The sequence below is a fragment of the Thamnophis elegans genome, chromosome 2 (assembly GCF_009769535.1).
Source record: "Thamnophis elegans isolate rThaEle1 chromosome 2, rThaEle1.pri, whole genome shotgun sequence".
Lineage (NCBI taxonomy): Eukaryota > Metazoa > Chordata > Lepidosauria > Squamata > Colubridae > Thamnophis > Thamnophis elegans.
This window is the reverse complement of record NC_045542.1, coordinates 62454069-62478160: the sequence shown is the minus strand read 5'-3', so window position 1 is coordinate 62478160 and position 24092 is coordinate 62454069. Positions and strand designations below refer to the sequence as shown.

At 39.4% G+C, this 24092-nt stretch overlaps 1 protein-coding gene across 1 annotated transcript in view; it reads left to right on the top strand.

Moving 5' to 3' along the window:
* The window catches only part of USP43 (ubiquitin specific peptidase 43), a 119160-nt gene that overhangs the window by 68704 nt on the left and 26364 nt on the right, over window positions 1–24092 (top strand). The window contains exons 4-7 of the mRNA XM_032208626.1: window positions 1270–1362; window positions 7027–7162; window positions 7273–7417; window positions 17255–17417. Of these exons, the coding sequence (XP_032064517.1) occupies window positions 1270–1362; window positions 7027–7162; window positions 7273–7417; window positions 17255–17417 (537 nt within the window). The remainder of the gene's footprint in view (window positions 1–1269; window positions 1363–7026; window positions 7163–7272; window positions 7418–17254; window positions 17418–24092) is intronic.

Genomic DNA, 24092 nt, shown 5'->3' with positions numbered 1-24092 from the left:
CATTTTAGTTGTTCTCAAGTGATTTAAAAGGGCAGAATAGGTGACTTAACCTGACAGCTTAAGGCACCCACTTTACCTTTAAAGCTTCGCTTTCCAAAAAAAAAAAGGGGGGGGGAGGGAAGAGAATGAGCCAGACATTTCTCCATCATGATGTTATGGCTACTCTTTCTGTGATCCTAAGCAGGTGTTAAAAGCACATAGAATATTTGGACCAAAAAAGGATGTCCATACCATTATTAGTGTAGCAGGCAAACAGTGAATTTCAGAGTATGGTGGGCTAAGTCTAACATATCCAGCTGAATATATTTCACTTAAAACCCTTTCTCCCTGCTTTTCATGTGACAAACAAAACCTGAAATTTAGCCAACAAAGATTAAATGTCAAAGAAAAAGTCCATGAACTCTCTTAACATTATGAAATCCTTCCTTCCTTCTTTCCTTTTCCTTCCCTCCCTCCCTCCTCCTGGTGTGAAGTATCAATGTAATGTTGGCAAGCACATTTGTGATTCAGTTTTTAAAGGTGCAAGCTATGAGATCTGTTTTTCAGTGTATGGATAAGTTAGTATATTATCCCCTTGCCCCTGACCAAGCTATGTGTAGGGTGTGTGTGTGTTACTAATTAATAAAAGCCTTAATACATTGTAAGCATAGATATAAAAATACGAACCACCAATTCTTACAGAAAAAAATTAACTAAAATACTATGGAGAAACCTGTTGCCAAATGATCCTGGAGTTGGTAAGAAAATGGTTACATTTTTTGCTTGTATGCTACAATCATTTTATATGGGTAAAATGGAAATATATTGTTTGTTTGAAAAGTTGATTTAGTGTAATGATAACAATTCTACATAGGTTGCATTGGATATTTTTTGTAATAATTTTGCCATGAGGAGTGTAATAAACAGAACCAGACCCTTCAGAGGTTGAGAGAGAGAGCCTGAAAGTTCATTTATCTAGATCTTACCTGACAGAGAGATATAATGTTGCATCATGTATACAAGCAGTTCAGATACTAATTTGTATTATAATATACAAGGCAGGTCTCATCAAAGTGCTACTAATTTTCATAGAAATATCTGTTTGCATGTTTGACAGGAGATGTACTCTCAGGTCTTTAGCAATCTGTAGTTTCCTTTTAGCCCAAAAGTTGAAGAAAACTTCATGGTCTAGAATACCAAATTAGAAGCCAAGTTTTAAAAACTGGCCTTGCCAAACTTGATGTCAATTTCTCTATTGATGAAGAATTTCTCTACTTTTTCTCTCTCTAGATCTTCATTGACTTGTCCTCATTGCCGGAAACAGAGCAATACTTTTGATCCTTTTCTATGTATCTCATTGCCCATCCCCTTGCGTCAAACCAGGTATGTTTGGTGACAGGTCATATTTCCGCTCCTGTGTTCTCACTAGAATATACAGTATGAATTCCACTTCCCTTAATATTGCATACATTCATTTACATATTTTATCATCTCATTCATTTACATATTTTATCATCTCTCACTAATCTTTCTTTTTGATCTTTTTTTAAAATAAAAAAGTGATATTTAAAGTCATATTTTAAGAATCACTATTCTTGAAATGTATATTTCCAGACATATTTTCTCTTGAGATATGCATTTTAAATATTTCAAATTTAATGCATAGTACTTGTGCAGTAAGCGGATAAAGGCAGACATTCCCATCTTTCTATTTTCAGTATGTCTGCATCAACAAGTGTATTTCAGAATTTCTATTGCTTTGTTTAAAATTAAGGTTTTACACTTAGACATTTGTAATGTAAGCTTTCTTTTCTTTCTATCATACTAAAAGTCCAATTTCATTACAAATCTACATTTCATGTGCAAACTGCCTTGGTACAGTTTATTGCCTAAATCAATGGTTCTCAACTTGAGTTGAGTTGAGTTGAGTTGCGTTTATTTATAAGGAACCCTGGGGGCTGCGAAGTCATCCCAGGGAGGGTTCATGAAGGCTTGAAGAAATGTTATGATTTAAGCCTTGAGTTAAGTCTTGTGGATCAGTGGCAGGGACGTGCAGTCACTAGAGGCAGGGGAAGCGGGGCCTCACCAGTCTCCTGAGGGAAAGGAAAGAATTTTAAAGAATTTTTTTAAAATAATTAAAGCCAGGGTAGTTGCTACCAGATTCCAAGTCACAGTGGCTTGGTGTCTGCTCAGTGTTAACTATGGGAGGAGGTCAGAGAACTCGGGGATCCTTTGCGTAAGGAATTTTTCGCCTTTTAAAAGTTAAGAAAGGGTTAAAAAGCAAAAAAAAAATTGTATGCAAAGGAGGCACTGATTCTCCCGCTTCCTGATCTGGGAATGCAAGGGCACTTGAGCAACTGCGCAATCTAGCAGTTTCCATCGAGGGTGATTGTGGAGAGGTTGCTCTGGGCCGCCAGCCGCCGTTTTTTCAGCAGCAATCTCTGCCCGGCATTTTCTACTGGGTGGCTTGGCGCCTTTGCTGCAGACCCAGGGCTTGGCGGCTCCTGCGATGCAAAGTGCCCCGCCAGGCACTTTGCATCACGGAGCTGCCAAGCGCCGACATTCCCGCTGCCCGGCCTGCAGCCAGCCCAGCACCAAGCGGGGGAGGAGGAGAAGAGCGGTGAGTCCTTGTGCTGGGGAGGGTGGGCTGGCTGGCTGGGGAGGGGGGATCATGGCCGCTCAGATGGCCCCCGCCGCTGCCAACAGCAGCTTGGGTGTCCCGGCACCGTCCGAGCTGAAGAAAGCGGAGGATTGTTCGTCGGAGGAGGCGGGGGGGAGCAAGGCGGTGGAGCACGATGGCGGCAAGAAGCAGCTTGGATGGAGCCGCCCACTCACCCCCCCCCGACCTGCTCCCTGCCTGCTGGCCGGCACAAGGACTCACCGCTCTTCTCCTCCTCATCCTCCTCCTCGTTCTCCCCACTCGGTGCTGGGCTGGCTGCAGGCCAGGGCAGCAGGATTGTTCGTCAGAGGAGGCGGGGGGGGAGGTGGCCATAAACGCAAGACGCCTTTCGGACACAGCGGCGGGGACGTTGCTTCTCGCCGCTGCTGCGCTCTTGCCTCACCAACGGTAACCCTCACCGCACATCACTGGTCAGTGGACATGGTCCATGGCTACAGAAGGTATTTAAAGGGGGTTTGTGGTGAAGAAAAGGTTGAGAACCACCAGCCTAAATATTATTTAGGTGAATAAGAACAAAATTTATTGTCCTTGCCCGCCAAGATCTATACATTCGAAGGACTCCAAAATTCACCATTCCTGTTCTAAAAGTTCCCAAAGTCCATTGAACTGACCAATTTTTTCTAGATAGCCAGAACAGAACTCCATTTATTACAATCCTCAAATTAGGAATTACATTTTTATAACTGTATTTCTGTTTTGTTTTTGCAAGAAGAAACTTGTTTTGGGAGGATAGGCAGTATTCGGAAGTATTTTCTTTTTTTTTCTGTCCTGAAATCTCATCCTATTTCTTACAGGAGGATGAGAACTGTCTTGTTTTTTTTTCAGCAACACAAGCTGAGTGAGAAATACTGTCAGAAAAGGGCCATAGGCTGGAAATTGCTACTTTTTTGGCAGCTGGTTATGCACAGCAGGGAGTCAAGGCCCTGAAACTAGCAAAAACTTTTTTTCCCCATTGAGGGTACAGCCAAGTATTCATGAGCTCTAGGGAAGTCAGAAAGCTGGGAAATGAGAAGATGACAGCATTACAGCATGGCTTTTAGAATTCCCAGGTCCTACTAAAAATATAGGTTAAATCCCTACCCTCTTTTTAGTTTGAATTCTAGATAACAGGGTTATGAAAAAATTTTTAGTTTTATAATGGTGTTAGTTGGACAAGAAGGGCTCATTACAAATCTGAATGCCAAAGATGAAGTGCGCTCAACCTCTTGAGAGCTGAACAGGAATAAATATGTAATGGATTGGGCTGCATATGTCTGACAGCTCTACCTTGTTCATGTTCTTTGGGAAATAATCTCACTGTCTTCAGTATGTGCATTGCATATCAAAACAGAGCCTTACTTTGAGAAATGGAACCTAAACTGTAGATTAAATGTATCTTTTATATATTGTTCCATCTTCTCTCTATATTATGTCATTTCAAGTCATCACATTGTGTCTCACAGTGTTCTAGGTTCTGACTGTACTTGATGTATGTCCTGGGGAAATGGGAAAAGGCAACCATGAGCTCATAGGCGGTGGAGGACAGAGTCCTATTAATTTTATGATAACCAGCTCACGCAAGCTCATGCTACTGTAGTCCCAAAAGATGCTACCAGACTTTTCTGAATTTAGAAACACGTTGTAGGGCTTCAGATATCTGATGTAGCAAAATCATTTTTATAGAAGCTTTCTATGAAATTAATTCCTTAGCTTTTCAGATGCATAGGATTTTGTTCCCCTTGGAATTGATTTTTTTTTTTAAAGAATGCCTACGTAGTCTGGAATTTATTCTTTTCCAAATGGAGTCTGTTTAATGACTGTTTCTAAAACAGCTTGGGGAGATTCAGTGTGTCCCTCTCTCCTTTATACCTTCCCTCCAACCTGCTTCTGCTCTCTCTTTCCGTTATTAAATCCTAGAACTCCCTCCAGATCTGGTTTTATCTATGCTTGCCTGGGCTTGGCAGCAAAGAGGCTACCCAGTGTTTCTCAACCTTGGCAACTTGAAGATGTCCGGACTTCAACTCCCAGAATTCCCCAGCCAGCATTCGAGTTGAAGTCCGGACATCTTCAAGTTGCCAGGTTGAGAAACACTGGGCTAAACAATGAGTCTGTCTCGATTGTGGGGATTCAGCCACCTGAGTCCTTTATCAATGAGCAGAAAGAAGAAGAAAATCTCCATACTTCTTTTCACATCTCTTAAAGTGCTTTCTCCAAACGCCAGTTTTATGGATATGAATCTTTGAAACTCCTGTGTGTTGTACTTCTAACTAGTTAGATAGGTTTAGAATTTGTAAATGTTTCCAGGGTAGCTCTCCATAGTGAAATTGACACACTAGGTACGGACCTGAATGAGTGGTGTGGAGGCCTAGTGATATAGACACTCACTTCCCACTCGGAAGGTTGAGATTTCAATCCTAAATAGTGGCAGATGTTTCTCTCCTAAGGCACCAAAGAAAAAAACACAAAGGAAAAAATATCTGCTGCGAACTCTGTATGATATCAGGAAGGGCCTCCAGCCAGTAAATGCTCAGTTCCATCCAGTCGCCCTGACTTTACCCCAAATAGGGAATACAGGGTTGTAAAAAGGGAGTTTATATCTGCACTTGAATATTAGAAATGAATATTGATCTAGATCTTAAGGCTTAGATCTAAAAGAGAGGGACACAGTCTGAGGTCTTCTGTAAACCCGAACATGTTGCTCCAAACAAACTTTAGAAGTTGTTACTAAATAATGTTTTTATATGGCAGAAGAAAAGAAAGGAATATATATTTGCTAAGTAACATTATCAGTTATATTTAATGTAATTTATTTAAGTACCAATGAAATGAATTAAAATTGCTTTTTGTCCTGGCTCTGTGTTGCTTCTTGGAGCATAACTGTGGAATATCCAGTGGATAATATTCAGGAGACCTTTTTTGATCTAATATAAGAGAGCAAATTTCTATCTTTAACAATAGTGTCATTTGTTTTTGTATTTGTTAGCTTTACATCTTACTTTTCCTTCAGGAATTGAAAACAGCATTAAAGTGTACCCTTATCTGATTTTCACTACTAGTAACAATCTTGTGAGGTGGACTGGGCCGAGAGAAAGTGATATGCCCTCCATAGCAACAGCTTCTCACAAGAAACAGTCTCCAGCAGATTCTTTAACGCTTTCTATTTTTCTTAATTCATATTTGCTTTTTAATTCTATCTTCAACTTTTAATAAAAATTATTATTAAGAAACGATCTATTGCTAATGATCGCAATGGAGGAGGGAAGAGTTAAAGTCACCTTTTTTATCTATTATGCCTCTGATCCAAATTCAACCCATCTGTGGTTTGAAATTAAAGAAAAAAGCAGCACACTTTCATTTCAAGCAACACATTTAAAGAGGGCATAGGAAAGCACTCACTGAATGCTGCCATGTAGAAGTTTTAGGAGAAATTCTTCACTGTGCAACCAACACCAGGTCAAATCCATGTTCTGCTCCTGTCAGGAAAAGATGAATCATAACACACATTAAGTAGAAGAAATTACACCCCCACTCCATGTTTTAGACCTTAAGTAAGCATTAGTTTTCTTAGGCTTCTGCTAGAATCAACAGATATCTTGAAGCAGCACCTGTTTTCTAGCTTTGCATCCTAATTAACTGTAGGAACATGAGATAAGACTCCTTGGTTTCTTCCAGAATGCTTGCTTGCTTTCCCATTTTTGCCTCCCCCTTCTAGGTCTTCAAATTCAACTCTTTCCATTTCTTCTCAGTACAAATTTTATATCTTATGGGTGTTGAACTGAAAATAAAAGGCAGGTTGTTTGCGAATTTTGAGTGTTGCAGCCATAACATATTTGAGTGGGTGGGCGGGTTATAGGACAGTGCTGTAATGTAGCTCTTTCCAGCAATCTAGAAATCATTCTGCATATTACGCTACTGTGGATGTGGTTGTGTATTTCAGATTGCTCCTACACAATTCAAAGGCTATACTGCACATTATTTTTAATGAATAATTTTTTAATATCCAAGGTGACAGATACATTCTTGAAATGCAGAAGATGTCATTTCTTAGTGCTTTGAAAGGATCAGGGCTCAAAATGGAGGTGTTTTCTACCAATCTGTTCATCCCTGGTCCTCCAGTAGTATGTTTGCAATACATGTGTCCCAAATCTCCATGCTCAAAATAGGTGATAAAAAAATTAGGAAACAATCCAATTCATGTCTTTGTTCATAAGCAATAACATATAACTAAACAAATTATGTGGCCCAGTTAAGGCAGAGGATAAATGAGTGAACAAACAAATGAATAGACAGACAGATGGATGGGCAGACTGGATGTGAATTAAGTGTGAATCAGGGGCATTCTGAGTATTCCTCCATTCTAAATTCCTTTGTGTTTCTTTTTCTTCCAGGCCTTTGAATGTCACTCTTGTCTTCCAGTCCAAAAGCCAGCGATTTGTGCGTATAGGCCTAGCTGTGCCTCTCTTCAGCACTGTGTCCAAGTTGAGAGAAATGGTGGCTGAGGAGGGCAAGATTTCGCCTGACCAGGTTAGCCAGACAATTGTCTCTCATGCTCTGTTGTTCTGGGAGAGTTCTGTACCCTGTGATTTGAACATCACATTTTTTGAGGTTGATATCCTTAACTGGTCTTTTTGCAGGTAATCCTGGTTGAACTAAACCAGTCAGGGTTCCAGTGCTCCTTCTCGGATGATGAGGATCTGAACTCCATTGCAGAAGGGGACAACATTTATGCTTTCCAGGCCCCACTCTCTTTTAGAAGGGGTAGCTCCTCCCGAATCTCAGGTACATCTTACAGTGGTGGTTAAAAAAAACCACAATGCACTTCCATTAATAACCTCTTTTTATCTACAACAGTGGAAACTCAAGGCTCTTACCAGATACCTAAACCCTGTTTTGATAAATTATCATGGTTGTTGGTAATGAAAATGCAGCTTTTCCAGCTTCCTTTTTTTGGCAGGAGCACATATTCAACACATACTAGTTTTCTTCTTCTTCTGTGAACTGATTAATTGGTGAATGGGATTGGACAAGAGCATTGGTAGGTCATATGTATCATTTTCATAAGCCACCTGTTACCCTTTAGGCTATGGTTTTGTATACTTGATCTACAACTATGCCGACAAATAGACTAATTAATACATGCTAAAGTCAAATTATGAGATTATGCTTTCTTAATGCGCACTGTAGATCATAAGTAATGCTCGCCTTTGCCATAATCTGCCTGAGCCAAAAAAGAAATAATAATATAACTTCTGAAATGCAGATAGCACTATTTAGGCCTCACTTACCAACAACAGTTGATACTGTTGCTAGTGACATAGTTTTAAAGTGAAAATATTTAACTGTCTTGATGAGATCAGAAGCAGACCAATAACTTTAACTGCAAACTAGATCTATCCTTTATACTCCTCTTGTACTGCCTGGCTAGCCTAGATTAGTAATAGTCCTGTCCGATAGCCAGTGGTTAAGTGGGCTTTAGGGTTATTACAGCTCTGTCACTTTAACAGCTTATTAAGATTTGTACACTGGTGATTGCATCATGAGATTATTAAGAACAAAAGGGTTTTTTTGTTCCTCGGTCAGCTTTATTGCCCACTGTGTTTGTTTGTGTGTGTGTGTGTGTGTGTGTCTTTGTGTGTGTGTGTTTATTTTATCCTTGAAATTTCCTAATTTAATGTAAGCTCTGTACAAGAAATGAGTGGATTCTGAAGAAGCTGTTATATGAGCTAATAAACTAATGAATAGCTATTTCTGTGGAAAATTGTACAAATAAAGTATTCATCAGCCAAGAATTGCTTTCTTTTATCATCACCCTTCATCACCCTTTCTCATCCTACAACTACCTTTCCTTTAAAGGAGGTTGCACAAAATTGAATTCTAAAACCAAGAGAAACAGGAATTCATATTTTTCCTGCTCCTATTTCTATTGCTTATGCCAGAGTTGATTTTTTGTTTCATTTTTTCGGAAGTTGTTAAGGGGTCCTCTTTTCTCCAAAAGCTATTAAAACATTATTATGTATTAAACTTTTTGTCACCCATCTTGCCATGAGGTGACTTTGGAGAGAAGATGAACTAATAAAATAAAACACAGAATAATAATTTAAGTTCAGGGCCTAGAAACTTATGTCTGGCAATAGTCTCTTCCATAAAAGTAGGCCAGTGTTTTGTATGGATGACTTCCACTTTGTGAAATGTCGCATAAGATGTCAGCTTGATGGCACCTCTAGCACTTTTTTGAAAAGCACCTAGGACAAAAGTATTTTGCTCTGCAGGGCATTTGATAGTTGAAATTGCCCAATGTCATATTATTTATTGACATTTTAAATATTTTTTTATTGGTGTAAACCACCATGGGTTGTATGGTTTTAGTGGCATACCAGTCAATCTATCGATCAATAAATTAATCAATCCATAGTATCTCATAGACAGAGAGATTTTGATATCAAAGTACTTTAACCGGTCAATCTCACACATACATTCTGAGGTAGTTCTAGACCTGTGATGGCGAACCTATGGCAAATGTGCCCAAAGTGGCACACAGAGCCATGTCTCCTGGTACGTGCAACGTCGCCTGTCCCTCTTTTGGGTTTCTGGCATGCATGCGTATGTGACAATCATCTGTCATTCATGCATGCAGCAGTGCCGGAAACTGGAAGAATTGGTCTTCCATTTTCCCGCATGAGCATGTGCGGTGGTCAACTGATCGTCATGCACGCCTGCGTGCTAGTAACTAGAGGACCAGTGGCCGGTGCACGTGAGTGTGCCGGAAACCAGAAGTTCATTTTCTGGTGTGCGCATGCCCACTGGGTAGCTCCTCTTCTGGGTTGTGTCCCGGACAAACGCATGCGAAGTGTGCCCATATATGTGGGCGCTCCCTTTTTGGCACTTGATACCAAAAATGTTCTCCATCACTGTCCTAGACTATCAAGGAACCTGCTCAGTCTCAATCTTTCCTCTGTTTTTTAGAGCTTTACTATTGGAGAATTGTGACATACTGAGTGTGATACTTGTTCCATTTCTGTTTCTTTAAATATATACTGTATAGTTGCAGCAGTTTGCTGACTGCCTTTATCATCCCTCCCTGGGTTTTCACCTGTTCCTTATTACTATATACTGCTGAATGAATGAGCTAATACTTTGTAATAATATCAAAATCATCTTATGTGTGTTTTATATGCAAATTTGTAAGCTTTTTGCCTTAGAAAATATCAATCCATACTTTATTAATGAAAGTATTTTAGTCTAGCATATCTTTTTCTTCTAATTAGCCTGCACTAAATAGTATTTTTGACTGACAAATTATGAATGAATGCCCAATTCCAAGGTGAAAACAGCATGCTATTAATAACATTAAACATGTTTTGCAAGCTTCTCCAATTTTTTGCCCCTCCAGATAACATTGTGATAACTCAGATCTTTCTTAAGATTCTTTCCTTCTTAAGAAAGAGTCTTAAGCTCTTTAACTATAACATCCTCATCTTGTATTTTTGTTATTTTCCAACAGAAAATAACATTCTGTGATGTGGCTTGCAGTCTAAAGTAGAGAGGAAAAATCCCTACTTACCTTTTTAGATGACTCCTTTCTTAAGATGTTAATGTTTAAACCATGAATCCTCAAACTGTAGATCAAGTGCTTTTCTCCTGGGGTCACAAGCAACTTAGAGGACGATTGCATACTATAAAAAATGATTAGAATTATGCAAACTGGGAATTCTGCCAAAATTTGCTTCAAGTTTGTCCCTCACTTTGCCTCAACAAACATGCAATGAGTGGTTGCAAAGCTGAAGGAGTATTACACAGTATATAGATTAAACCTTAATAATTAAAAGTAAGTTTATATTTATTTCTTACCCAATCTAATTCTAATGAAACCATTCATGTTGCTGAATTCCTGTACAGAATACCTGTATAATTTTAGGGGGTATGATGCTGCAGAATTTGAAACCTTCTGTTTTAAGGTGTTGTGCAGCATTAACCTTGGTTGTGATTTTTAATATTGCTGAAGCTGTTGAATCCTTAAAAAACCATTAAGGAAAACCTAAGAGTTTCCCATAATAAACTGGGGAGACCTGTATGAAAATATGACTTAGTTGGTTGTAATTACTTTTTTCTTGGTGTGAGGTGTTAAAAGAAGAAAAGAATATTGTATTTAGAGGTCTTGGACGCAGATGGCTCAATAAATCTCAAGAAAACTAGAAATTCAAACCCTCTTTCCAAACTGGGCATTTTGAAAGGCATTGTGAAGCTTTCTACAGTCAACTAGTATACTTACTGAAGTAATCAATGTGAATACAGACCACAATATGATTTGGCCTCAGGCTCATATTTTACTCCTCTTTCATCAAAAATTAATAGTTATTTGCCCAGTTCTCATTGCCCAGAATAGTCCTATTATTCAATAGAGCTCCATAACATTATTTTTACTCCATAAACATCGATAACTTCAGGGGTGCTACTCCAGGTTCCTATCCTTTAGATCTCCAAGATTGCTACTTTCTCCTGTCAGATGCTCCTCATCTTCACAATCCTCTATTCTTTTTGTGTTTTTGTGTCCTGTCCTTGGGCTCTGCCCTACTCATCATTCAGTCAAATATATCAGAGAATGAAGACTGTCTTTAAAAGCATTCTCCATCCTTTCAGCCTTCTTCATCTGCTTTATCAACTGATACTCAGGTCAGCAATAAGACACCTTCATAAAAGTTCCATTTCTAAAATGAACACATTTAATCAGCTGATTAAGCAAGCCACAGTAATGTCAATTACATTACCACGAGTAGCATTTTCCCTTGGTGTTCTCAACCTTGATGACATTAAGATGCATGTACTTCAACTCCCAGAATTCCCCAGCCAACATGGACTAGTCCAGGCAGTCATCAGATGCCAAAAACTAACTCAGAGGCACAGAATAACAACAAAAAACCTTACCTATAAGTTGAATGATATAGCAATGATCTGAAATACTGCTGCCACCATTTCACTGGGGCTTATGAGAACCTTTTTGGGTGCTGCTGTTTTGAATATACTCGATATGACTGTTGTAAGCTAGGATCTTACTAGTAGTATTTGTAATTGATTCCTGTGTGGCAAAAAAAAAGGAAATCTGTTCCTATGACTCATAAAAAGGTTATTTTTAGCCTTCCTGAACTTGGCAGGCAGCCAAGCTATTTGTGCTTCAAAGGGTCAGACTTGAATCAAGATAAATTGGTTTTTCAGTTTGCAAATGCCAGGAGCGAAAGTGAGGTTTTGTTGTCAGTCCTCAATTGGTGGGAAGATGTAGTTAGGGTGGAGCCTATAAGGGATATAAGAGCTGCAAAGAGAATTTAAATTTCAGGTTTTCTATCTGCTTTCCCTTTTAGAATGAAACTTAGGCATACAAATCAGTACAGCTTTCTACCAGTCCAATACGGATTATTTCTAAAACCTGAAAGTAGAGGTGGAATAGGCAAGGTGATTTCAGCATAAATGAATGCCTTTAAATTGCAGTAGAATATGTTGGGGCATAAGTGAAATATTTTGATAGGGTTGACTTTAGCAAAATCCTCACTTTTGCTTGTTCCATGGTCAGTAAGAGACATCTACTGTTTCTTGAATGTGGGAACAGACAATGACATTTTCCATCTATTCACAACTCATCATAAATGCCTCCTCCCCCACAAAAAAATTAGCTCAAATTTAGCCCAATATTGTTATGTCAAATCTCTCTAATGGTTATCTTCCAAATGCATATTCTGACACATAGTACCCAAATCAAGACACACTACACAGTCAACCACCATGTAAAACCTAACCCTACAATACCCAAAAGGGGTGTAGGAAATGACAGCCAGAATCCTCCCACTGCTAGGAATAACAATTAGCCCACAAACCCACAGCCACACTCTGCCAGGAATTATCCAGAACCAAAGAAAATATACAGAATGATGAAAGAAACAATATAATCTACAAAATCAACTATAACCATTGCAACCCATTCTATGTGGGAGAAACATCACGTCAATTAAAAACCAGGATTCATGAACACAGCTGGCAGTTAAACGCCACAATCTCAGATCCTTAATATCTATTCACACCGACACTAAACAGCACCAGTTCAATTGGAGCAACACAAAAATCATCGGCCTTGCTACCACTCACCATACTCGTGAGTTCGTTGAAGCCTGCACTCCCCAAGCAATTCCATCAATAGATACATTGACTTATAACCAGCCTATGAACCCCTCAGAATCCAAATCAACTGCACAGCCATCCAGAGACAACACTGACCTTCAACCAACCCACACAACCTCCCCACCAGCAGTTCCACTCCCAATGACCCTGACCTGATGTAACCTCCCTATCACAAGACCCATCACAAGATTCCCTGAAGACCCACACCTGACCCATCATAAGTCCCTCACTTGACATACCCACAGAACAGCAGAAACAATGTTCTAAACAGCAGAACATTGACACTGACAACCCTAAATTCCATTGAAGATGTTATCTAACCTGGTAATGAAACGTTCAGAAACCAACCCACAGGCTCAGAGAACGAACCTTCACCCTTATCCTGAGCTATAGATGTTCACCATTATTGCAATATGTATGTATGTGTGTGTGTATGTATGTATGTATGCATGTATTTATGCATGCATGCATGCATGCATGCATGCATGTGTATATATATAATTGCTATTGTATTGTTATGTTATTATTGTTGTTGTTATTATTATTGTTATTAGGTGGTTAATCTTTGGTGAGATTCACAGCCTTTGGGGCTGGTTGGTAGCTCAACAGCTTGAGTCCTAACCAAGGAACTGTTAAGGTAACGTCGGAGGATATAAGCTGTTCCATGTAGGGTGGTTTTTTGTAGAATCAGAATGTTCAAGTCCCATAAATTTAGAATTTCAAAATAGCGAGGTAGCCCTTTAGGTATTATTATTATTATTATTCTGCAACAGATATTCTCAGAGTTCCTCTTTCCCACCTACATACTATGAAATAGATGACTTCCTGACTCTTTCATAGCAGTAACTGAAACTTTTTTTTCATTTTTTTTTGTATCTTAAGAAACTCTTGTCACCTAGATACGTACATATCAGTGAAAGATCCATCTGTGTAAGGAAAAGGACCTTAAACCAAGCATTCTGCTAACCTGCTGGACTTTTCACCCCTCAAAAAAGTGGGAAGTTTCAGGAAGCTATGCACTCTGCTTGGCAGCCTCTGCTTTTTATCTGCTCTGTCTTGCTTATTGATCAGACATGTTTGGGATGCAATCGATTGAAATCTCTGTGTTCCAAATAGCCTCTGACATTACATATCCCGTCAGACTCCTCGGGGAAGGAATGTTAGGATTCTCCATTATAAACATAATCATGTGGGGAGAATGATTGCATTGTTTTTCACTGTATGAGTAAGAATTGTAAGGAGCATTCAAACATGCAGGCTTCACACAGTCCAGAAGACACTTTAATGCTTAGAAATAGTATTTGGAATTATCCCATTTGAGAATTTCTATAGCTCTGAATTCTTAGACGTATGTTTGGGTGAGAAATCTGCAGAGATGGACCTTACAAGGATGACTTCAGGAAGAAGAGAAGAGGTTGAAAAGCATTTAGCTGAGCTGTGGGGCTGGCAAGCATCTGTCTAGATGGCTGCATTTCTTTAAAAGAATGAGCTTGTAGATGCAAGACAAGAATGGATCTGAAGACACAGTCTGACAGTGATTTATTGTTTCTCTGGACTAAACAAGAAGCCTTAATTGAAAAACATGAGAGGTGACAGTATGTGAGCAGATCTGGGAGATGGAATTTCACGAAATATCCTGCCTTTGGGACAGTCCTATTGCCAGCTTTCGTTAATGGATTATGCCGCCTAAATCTGTGCGGAAGGAATGATCCATCTTGAAATTGAGGTACAGATCAAGTTGGCTAAGGTTAGGGCTAGAGATCAGGAATAGTAAATCCTAGTGTATTGGTTGATAGAGTTACCCTGCTGGAGGGGATCAGTTAAGATCATTTAGGCATATATTTGTCTCAGGGAAAGACATTTATACAATATTTGTATGAATGTATGATTGGTTGGTCTTGACTTTTCTGTGGAATGTTGTAGAAACTGACAGAATCAATGTACTGCATCATAAACGTTTTATAGTCACAATTGCAGCCATGTGACATTACTTCACTCAACTTTCCTGGGCTTGGAAACTGAACAAGATGATATCTAGTTAGCATAATACCAGGAAAACTTAAAAGTATAACATAGACTAGAAGATTTAAAAAAAAACTTGAAGAGGAAAATGTATGTATTGTTGGTTAAAAAAAATGTGTTGTTTTAATATTTTATTTTATTAAACCAACTTATATAGCCACTGTCTCACAAACAACAGAGCTAAAAACAGTTAATAAATATATTAAATGTATTTGAGAAAAAGAAAGCCAAAAGAAACAATAATAGACAAAAATAGCAGAACCATCTCACCAGTTTACCCATCCCCTGGGGTCCTCAAGCCTGCTGAAATACCCAGGGGTTGAGGGACCCCCAGAAACTTTAGAAGTGATGAAGTCAACCTCACCATAGAGGGGATAAAATTCCACAGTGCACGCACCACAGCAGAAAAAGCCCACTGCTTAGAGCTCACTAAAACCATAATATGTTTTTGCTGCTGGATCTGATAGTACAGGTAGATAAAATTGAGACAAGGTGGTCTCTCAAATAAGTCCTAAGTTAATGAAGGACTTTAAAGATCAACACCAGTACCAGGATCCAGAAACCAATGCAGTTTGTGAAGCAGTGGTGTCATATGTGTACTACCAGAAACTCACATAGCTGCTCATACCATTGCATTTTACACCAAAGTATGTAGTAAATGCTTCCATATATTGAAGTTGACGTTTCCAGGCACTGTTCAAGGGTATCTGGCCCCATGTACAGTGTACTGCAATAGTTTAAGCAGGAGATGACCAGGGTGTGAGTGACTATGAGTGACTTCACCTCATCTAGGAATGGGTGGAACTGGTATGCCAGAGTTGTGCAAAGGCCCTCCTAGCCATAACTGCCACATGCTTTTTGAGCAGGAGTTATGAGTTCAGGGGGATCCTCAGATTATACACAATGTCTGCTTGGGGTACTGTGACCACATCCAGTACCAAAGATGGGACTTAAAACCCAAAGCCACTCCATTTTGCCAGTGTTCTTCTGAAGCCTGTTGATTTCCACCCAAATCCTCATAGCCTCCAAACACCAGGATAAGAGACAGCATCAAAGAAGCATTATCAATGTATAATTGATAATAGTATATCTGAGGATACCTCACCCATGGCAATGGATGAGCTCATCCACTGATATGTAGATGCTCAATAGAAAAGAAGAAAGTACAAACCCATGTGGCATCTCACAAAGTAGGGGCTGAGGGCAGGATCTCTCTTCCCCAATCACCACTGACTGGAATTGATCCTGGAGAAAGGAGGTGAACAAGCACAACACTGTGCTACCTACCCTTAGTGATTTGGGGTGATCGAGAAGGATACCACAGTTGATATCAAAAGCTGCTGAGAGATCAAATAAGATAAGGATGGATGCAACTATCAGCCATAGGAAACCAAGAATAACATGAGTAATAGCTCAAAGTACTTTTTAAATATAGCTTATAATATCCAGAATCTTTCCACACTAAAATATACTCTGCATGACTGTCTGATAAATGCTGTGAAAAATTAGGGAGAATCTTTTCTGTATCTCTTTCTGCATAGCAACAATTCAAGGCTGATACGTCTCTTTGCTCCTCTCTCTTGTAACTCATTGCTAGATTCCATCACATCAACAGAAAGGTTCCTGATCCCAATGGCAAGCAGAGTTATTAACAATTGGAAGTATTAAGTTGTATAAACAGACGTTTGAACAGCACATGTGTGATAGATTCTCCTGAACAAAGCAAGTTCCACTTTCCAATGGAGAGTTGTATATCTTCCAACTGTTTCTTTAATAGGTGTGCCCCAATTTGTGCCAACATAAATAAGTTCCCATGTAGAGCATATACAAATATATCTAGGGATAGTCCAGAAAGGAGCAGCAGTTGGGTTAAAAAGGGGGAAATGTTAGCTCTGTCATTTTGGATGTTTACATCCTAAATCCTCTGCCTCAGTTCAGCCAGAGCTTTATCAAGTCTCAAAACAGATAGTGCTGACAAGGTGAGACCACAGTATGCCAAATCATTAATTGAGAATAAAGAGATTATGCTAAACTTTAAACTTCTGAATATAATTGGACTTCTAAGGCTGACCCTCTTATTCAGAATTAAAGTGATCTTCACAGTAATGATGGATTGGGAAAAGTATATTCAGATTCCAAACTTGTTTACAAACTAATTGGCTGGTCTATAGTCAGGTCATATTTCCACTTTCTTCCCTATTCCATCAGAAAAATGGAAATAGCATTTTCTGTGAAAAGAAAGTGATCCAGAGGTGACAAACAGTAACTTTTAACATTGTGAGAAGGATCTCATTATCTGATTTATCCCCATTAATAAACTGATTTATTCAATGCAGGCGCTTTTTGTGCTGATGACCTATGTCTCTTTGAAAGTTTCATTGCACTTAAGCCAGATTGAAGCATTTGTACATGTTTTCCTTTTTTTTTTAGGTTGCCCACAGAGTCTCCCATCTTCTCCCAATTCTGCTGAGCCAGAAGGGCAGCGTTTGGTTCATAATGGGGCCGTGTCATCAGAGTTCCTGCACCATGGTGGAGGTGGCAAAATCCTGCTCCTTGTCTGTAATTTAGCCGGAACAGGGCAACAGGCTGTGAGGTAAGCCCTTGTAGACAGGGGGGCTCTTTCTGCAACAGGATCTTTCAAAAACAGGCACTTGACCTATTTTCTTGCAATCAGGGAAAAGAATCAAATGGACTTGCAGGTCCTAGGTAAAAAGCTGTGCTATATTCCTCCCAGTCATTTATTAATAAGATGACATCTTACAGCTAAGCTTGAGTCTTTATTGTTTTATGGATGTGCCCATAGATTTTTCAAGCCAGCAAAATGGAAATGGGTTGTAATTGATGTCTTTCATGTTAGTGTTTAACTTCTCTAGCCTAGCCTACAACCCTAGGGTTCCTTGGTGGTACTAGATAAAGTTGGTCAGGTATTGCAGCTTAACTAAGATACCCATTTATTGTTCTTATAAACTATTTAGATTCTCCTTGAGATATTTATGCAGATTTTTCCACCAATTCCTATAGTCTTCTAACATGGTTATGACTAGAATTCTGATTTAACTTTATTTTTAAGGAACTAGAAATTTTTGTAAATAGAAAATATTTTCAAAGGTATCTTGGAAGTTGACACTTCTACTGTTCAGAATTTTAGTATATTCATTCTACCTTTTTTGTTTTTCTTGAATATCTATTGTCTACTGGCATCCTTTATAGCATAGCTGTGTGAGGTTGGGCCTCCTTCTGAGTTTAGAAATCTTTTGGATGGTTTTTCTTGTTTTCATCTTCAGTGCCTTTGCATGTTTTTTTTTTGTTGCAATACTGCTTCTTGTCTCTTCAAACAGCTCTCTGAATTTCTTGACATTTCTTTCTGAGACTTGTCTTTCTTGGCTTTGGCTTCCCTTCTTGGCACTTTCTACCATTTATTCTGACATTCAACTTGCTTTCTTCTTTTTCTTGGAATTTGGCAGTCTCTTTTCACACTTATCCTTAACAAATCCTTTGATTCCATTCCACTATTCCTCTGGTTCCCTATCAATGAGTATGGAACTTGAGTGATTCCTTATATTGAAAATGGTGGGCATATGATCAAGAGTATGCTGTGGAACCTGGCTGTCTTGTTCTTCCACTTTAGTTTTGTTTAGAATTTGCACACCAGTAATTCTAGATCTGTTCTACAGTCAGCTCCTGGTCACAACTTTACCATTATAAATGAGCTATCCCACTTCATTGTACCAATAATACAGGCAATTTGATCTATGTACTCCATTTGGTGAGGTCCATATATATAGGTTTGTTTTGGTTGTTTGACGAACATATTAGGATGGGGGAAAAAATCATTAAGCTGGCAAAAACTGCTACATTGTTCTCATGCTTCATTCCTGTTTCCTAGGCTATACAATCAACTACAGTGTCCTCCTTTCTGTTTTAAACTTTGACATTCCACTCTGTTATTTGCATGTTCTCTTACATGCTGAATTTGATCATAAGACATATCAACCTCCTCTTCTTTGGTATCACTGGTTGCGGCATAAACTTGCATAACCATTATATTAAGCAGTTGTCTACAAAGCCTAACTGATATTACTTGTTCATCAATGCCATGGTGTTCAAGTACCGCCTTTAAATTAAAAATAAATTAGAACTTTGAAACATCCTCAGATAATCCTCACTAGCAAGTGGAATGCCATCTGACCTAAGGGCCCCGTTGTCTGCAACTGTATTTTTGATAACTATATTATTTATCCATGTGGCTTTCTTGTAATTTTTGTATTTTGTTATTGTGCAATCTGAAATAACTCAAAACCTCTTGGGCTGCAGAGGTGTCACCCTTGCAGCTAATAATTGGATTTTTTTCCTTTACATTGCATGGTAGTATCAGTCTTCTAGTAAGTAGAGCCATCTGCACAGAAGTCTCTTTTTTAGCATATGTAAATAACAGGCTTGCTTGCTTTTTTTCCTGCATTTCATATTCTTTTAGGCACCTGAAGTATGTTAATGTTACTCAGGAAAATTAATAAGAATTAGCAAGTCAGGAGAATGACACAATGACAAAGATTGGGAAGATGTCAGTCTATATATCAGTACAAAAGAAATGAGAAAAGAAACACAGTGCACAAACTAATGACAACAGGCATGGCCACCTACCTTAGAATTGATAATTAAGATAGTGGAGTGATAGCTCTGGCTTGTACAATCAATACCAACAGTAATAGAATCAGCAGTCAAGAAGCACTTGGCAGAGTAACAGTGAAGGTCTTGAAGAAGTATGTCAGATACTGTAATGTCTTTATACCTACAAAAATCAGAATTGTGCCAGCAGCGGTCTTCCTGTGAAATTCTATGAAAGCAAAAGTTGAACTTTGAAGAGGTAGGATAGAAAGAATATCGACACTTTTGAACTTCAGTATTGGAAAAGATCCCTGAGTATACTACGGATAACCAAGAAAGCAAATTTGTATAACAGAGTTCTCATTCAAGAGAGACACAAATGGCAAGTGCCATATTATTGTATTTTGGACATATTTTGTAAAGATCCTGTTTTTTCCATTACTCTATATTGCTGGGAAAGATGGAAGGAAAGAAAAACAGAAAGGATGACATTGCTGGAAGATCTGAAAAGCCAGGTCATGGACACATTTTCCTGGATAAAATCTTAAATGTTTTTGTTATGATTTGACTGTGACTCGAAGCCATTAAATCAATGGCTGCTACTTCTTATGCGATCATTTGTAGTTTTTGTGAAAAAAACTCTTTTGATCCCTCTCACTGGGGGTCAATGACAACTCACCGTGCCCAACTCACCACAGGACAACTCACTGCGGGACCACAGTTACACAAATATCAAAGAAACAATGGCATAGAATCATTAAAGAAAGGACGCAAATGAAGGGACAGAATGAACTGTGAATAGCAAAAATTAAAATGTTTTTTTAAGTTCATTTTAAATAATTAAGTAAAATTGTTAAATTGGTCCACAATGAGTTGTCCTGTGGTGGCTTAATCGTGACAAGTTGTCACCTGGCGAGTTGGCCATGGTGAGTTGTCCCATTCCCCTCACCGATGTGGTGGTTATTCTGTAGGATAAAAACCCTTATTGTCCCCAAAGCTGATAGAAGTGCACTAACAATACTGGAAGAAGATTCTGCAGCAGAGGGAAAGGCCTTCATGCTGAAAGGTAGCTTACTTGTTTCCCTCAGGATCCCCGATCTGCAGGGTTGCTGATTAGCAGCCAGATAAGCAGCAGCTGGGCTTGTTAAGCACAGTTTCCTTTGTGTTATTTGGCACAACACCTGGATTTTGTAATGTTAATGTTAAGGTCTGATAAAGCAAGTGTAACATTAAGTTAATAGACTCAGCTTGAGGCAATTGAGTTAGAACAGTAGTGGTGTTATTTCTGCCAAATCCCTGCTATGCAGCTGGCCTGGAGTAGGAATCCCGAGCCAGCTCTATGGTCTGGACTATGTTTTGCCCATTTGGATTATGTGTGGTTTCCTCCTCCCACCTTCCTTTCAAAAACACTTTTTTCCTCTTGCTGAAAATGAGGAACCACCCTCAGTAGCATGGTTATGAGTTGCTCATGGGAGGGAAATTGAATGCCAAAGCACTGTAGGCGGATAATGAATTCACTGTGCACATCCCAAATGTCATTAAGTAAGTCTCTGCATACTTGCAGTGGCTAATAAACTATCATCGGCTGGAAACAGCTTGTGAGATGCTGAGCTTTATGGCTGATAAATTTGTCTAGCAAAATTTCCATATTATGCAGGCAAGCTCAGCCCCTCTTCCCCATTCTTTTTCATGGGCAAGAAGACCTTTTTAAACATTTGGTCCTTTCTGTTCTACTTTTTTTTTTTAGTCAAAGGGTTAGTGCAGCCCAGGATGTAGAATAGAAAGAAAATTCATAGTTTTATAGTGATAGCAGCCAGTACCAAAAAAATAGAATTTGGCTACTGTCACAGGAAGAAAGCAGATGTGCCTTAAGATTTCTATCTATTGTTGGGTGTTTTTTTTAATTTATCAATTAGATGTTTATGCCTTTCTGTAATTAAAGTTTTCTGGACATTTGTTCTACATTGCAAAAATATGAGTTTAGGTCTTTAAAAAGGGAGTATTCTGTTTGCAAAGGAAGACCATTTACCTGCCTTCTTTAAATTATTCCTAATTGTCTTTTAATTCCTGTGGAATATTGTGATTTGCACAAGCAAAGGGAGGGAACTTGAAGAGTTTCAGCCTGTCAGTTTCACTGTCAGGGGCAGAGAATTGCAAGAATTAGGCTGTTAGCACCACAGTCTTTAAGGCCCAGCTTCCAATAGTACTTGAAGCCCTTTTCAAAGGCAGGAATCAAGCAAATCTAAATCTAAAGGTGGAATTGTAGGGTCCCAAATCCCAAAGTAAAACATGTTTATTTTTCTCTAAAAGGAGATGAAATGCTTTCAAAACAAAACAAAAACAGCGAAATAGATTAGGCATGTAAAAACAGCACTAAGCTACCTACTATTTTCTAGGCTTGAAATTGGAACATGGAATTGAGTTACATTTGCTTTTAATTATAGAATCAAGAGAAATTGATTCGAGTCCATATGATTTTCTTTATGCCAAAAAAAAAAAAAAACACTCTGACAATGCAAATCTTCCCTGCTCCAAATGTTTACCACAGATGGGCTAGCTAATCCTGGCTTTCTCTAAAAACAATTATCTTCTTGATTTTGAAATAAAAATATGGTTTAGTTTTCTATTTGGGCAATGTTCTCAGTCTGTAAGCAATCCCACCCCTAGGCTAAATTTTTGAAACTCCTTCCCTGCTGCCTATTTTTCTTTTTCCCTAGAGTTTTTATATCATATCAATTTAAAAACATTAAAAGAAATTTCAGATCAGATGCTAACTAAATGTAAGATTTCCAGGTACTATATTTAAATCAAAAGAAATACATCAAAATATTATCTGATGTATTCATGTTGCCCCTAGTTGTACCCATTTGTATACTTCAGAATTGAAATGTTCTCCATAGCTTTAAATTCCTTGGGAAACATCAAAATATGAAGGTAATCCATTCAAAACATATTTTCAGAGAGTTAAGTCTTCAAATAATAAGATATTTAGAGCAGAAAACCAAATGACCACTAGGTTGCAATATAGAGATCTAGAAAAGTTTTACAGCAAAGCTCCTGATGGGTTGTCACTGGATTTTTGCAGGCCCGTTATGGTAGCCCTTAGTTATAGTATTGCATGGTTTTATAATGACACCCTTAACTGTATTTGTTTACTTAGTTCCCCAAACTCTTATGCTTTTTTAAAAAAAGAAATAATTTGTGTTGCTAACAAAATGCACGCACACAAAAACCCCATTTATTAAGATCTGTTGAGATCTCGCCAAAGCAATAGAAGGATGATTAATACAGAATTAATGTAGGTAATGAAACCAAAATTCATTAAAGTTATTACAGCGGGACACACATTCGACCTCGTGTTTCTCTCGGGGCAGTGGAGACGTGATCTGGAACTGAAGGGCATAGAGATCTCTCCCTTGTCATGGTCAGATCACTTCCTACTGAGGCTGGATTTTCGGAAACCACGCCCACACTGCAGGGAGGTGGAGCCGCTTAAATGGTTCCGCCCCAAGCGTCTGATGGACCCATTGGGATTTCAGACGGAGCTTGGAGAGATACCTGACTCCCTTGCCCACAATCCGACAGAGTCCTTAGTTGCTGCTTGGAATAGAGTGGCGGCTGGGGCTCTTGACCGGATTGCGCCTTTGCGGCCTCTCCGTGGCAGTGGATCCAGGAGGGCTCCTTGGTTTACCGAGAAACTCTGGGGGATGAAGTGCCAGAAGAGACGCCTAGAGCGATGCTCTGAATCCGACTGAACACAGCTAAGAGCCTATATTAGGACTTACTTAGTGGCGATACGGGCGGCAAAATGTGCTCATTTTTCCGCTCTTATTGCGTCTGCAGAATCTCGCCCGGTTGCTCTGTTTAGGATAACCCGCTCCCTCCTGAAAGGGAGAGATGCGGGGGAACCCTTACAGGGAAGAGCTGAGGAATTTGTTCAGTTTCTGTCGGACAAAGTCGCTCAGATTTAGACGGACCTGGACTCCACTTGGACAGTACCAGCCGAGATGCTGAGGGTGGGCCTTGTTCTTGGAGCGAGTTCCAGCTTGTCACTCCTGACGAAGTGGACAAGGCCATGGGAGCAGTGAGTGCCTCCACCTGTTTACTGGACCCGTGCCCCTCCTGGCTGGTTTCGGCCAGCAGGGAGGTAACACGAGGCTGGCTCCAGAGGATTGTTAACACCTCTCTACAGGAGGGATCTTTCCCTCAGCCTTTAAAGGATGCGGTGGTAAGACCCCTCCTTAAGAAACCTTCTCTGGATCCAGCTATCCTTAAAAACTACCATCCAGTCTCCAACCTCCCCTTTGTAGGGAAGGTTGTCGAGAAGGTGGTGGCCTTTCAACTCAGATGTACCTTGGATGAAGCAGATTATCTAGATCCCTTTCAGTCTGGTTTCAGGCCTGGTTACTCCACCGAAACTGCTTTGGTCGCGCTGACCGATGATCTCTGGCGGGCCAGGGATAGAGCACATTCCTCTATCCTGGTGCTTCTTGACCTCTCAGCAGCCTTCGATACCATCGACTGTGGTATCCTTCTGCGACGACTGGGGGAGGTGGGAGTGGGAGGCACCGTTTTATGGTGGTTCTCCTCTTACCTCTCAGACAGGTCGCAGTCGGTGTTGGTTGGAGGACAGAGGTCGACCCCTAGGCCCCTTAAATACGGG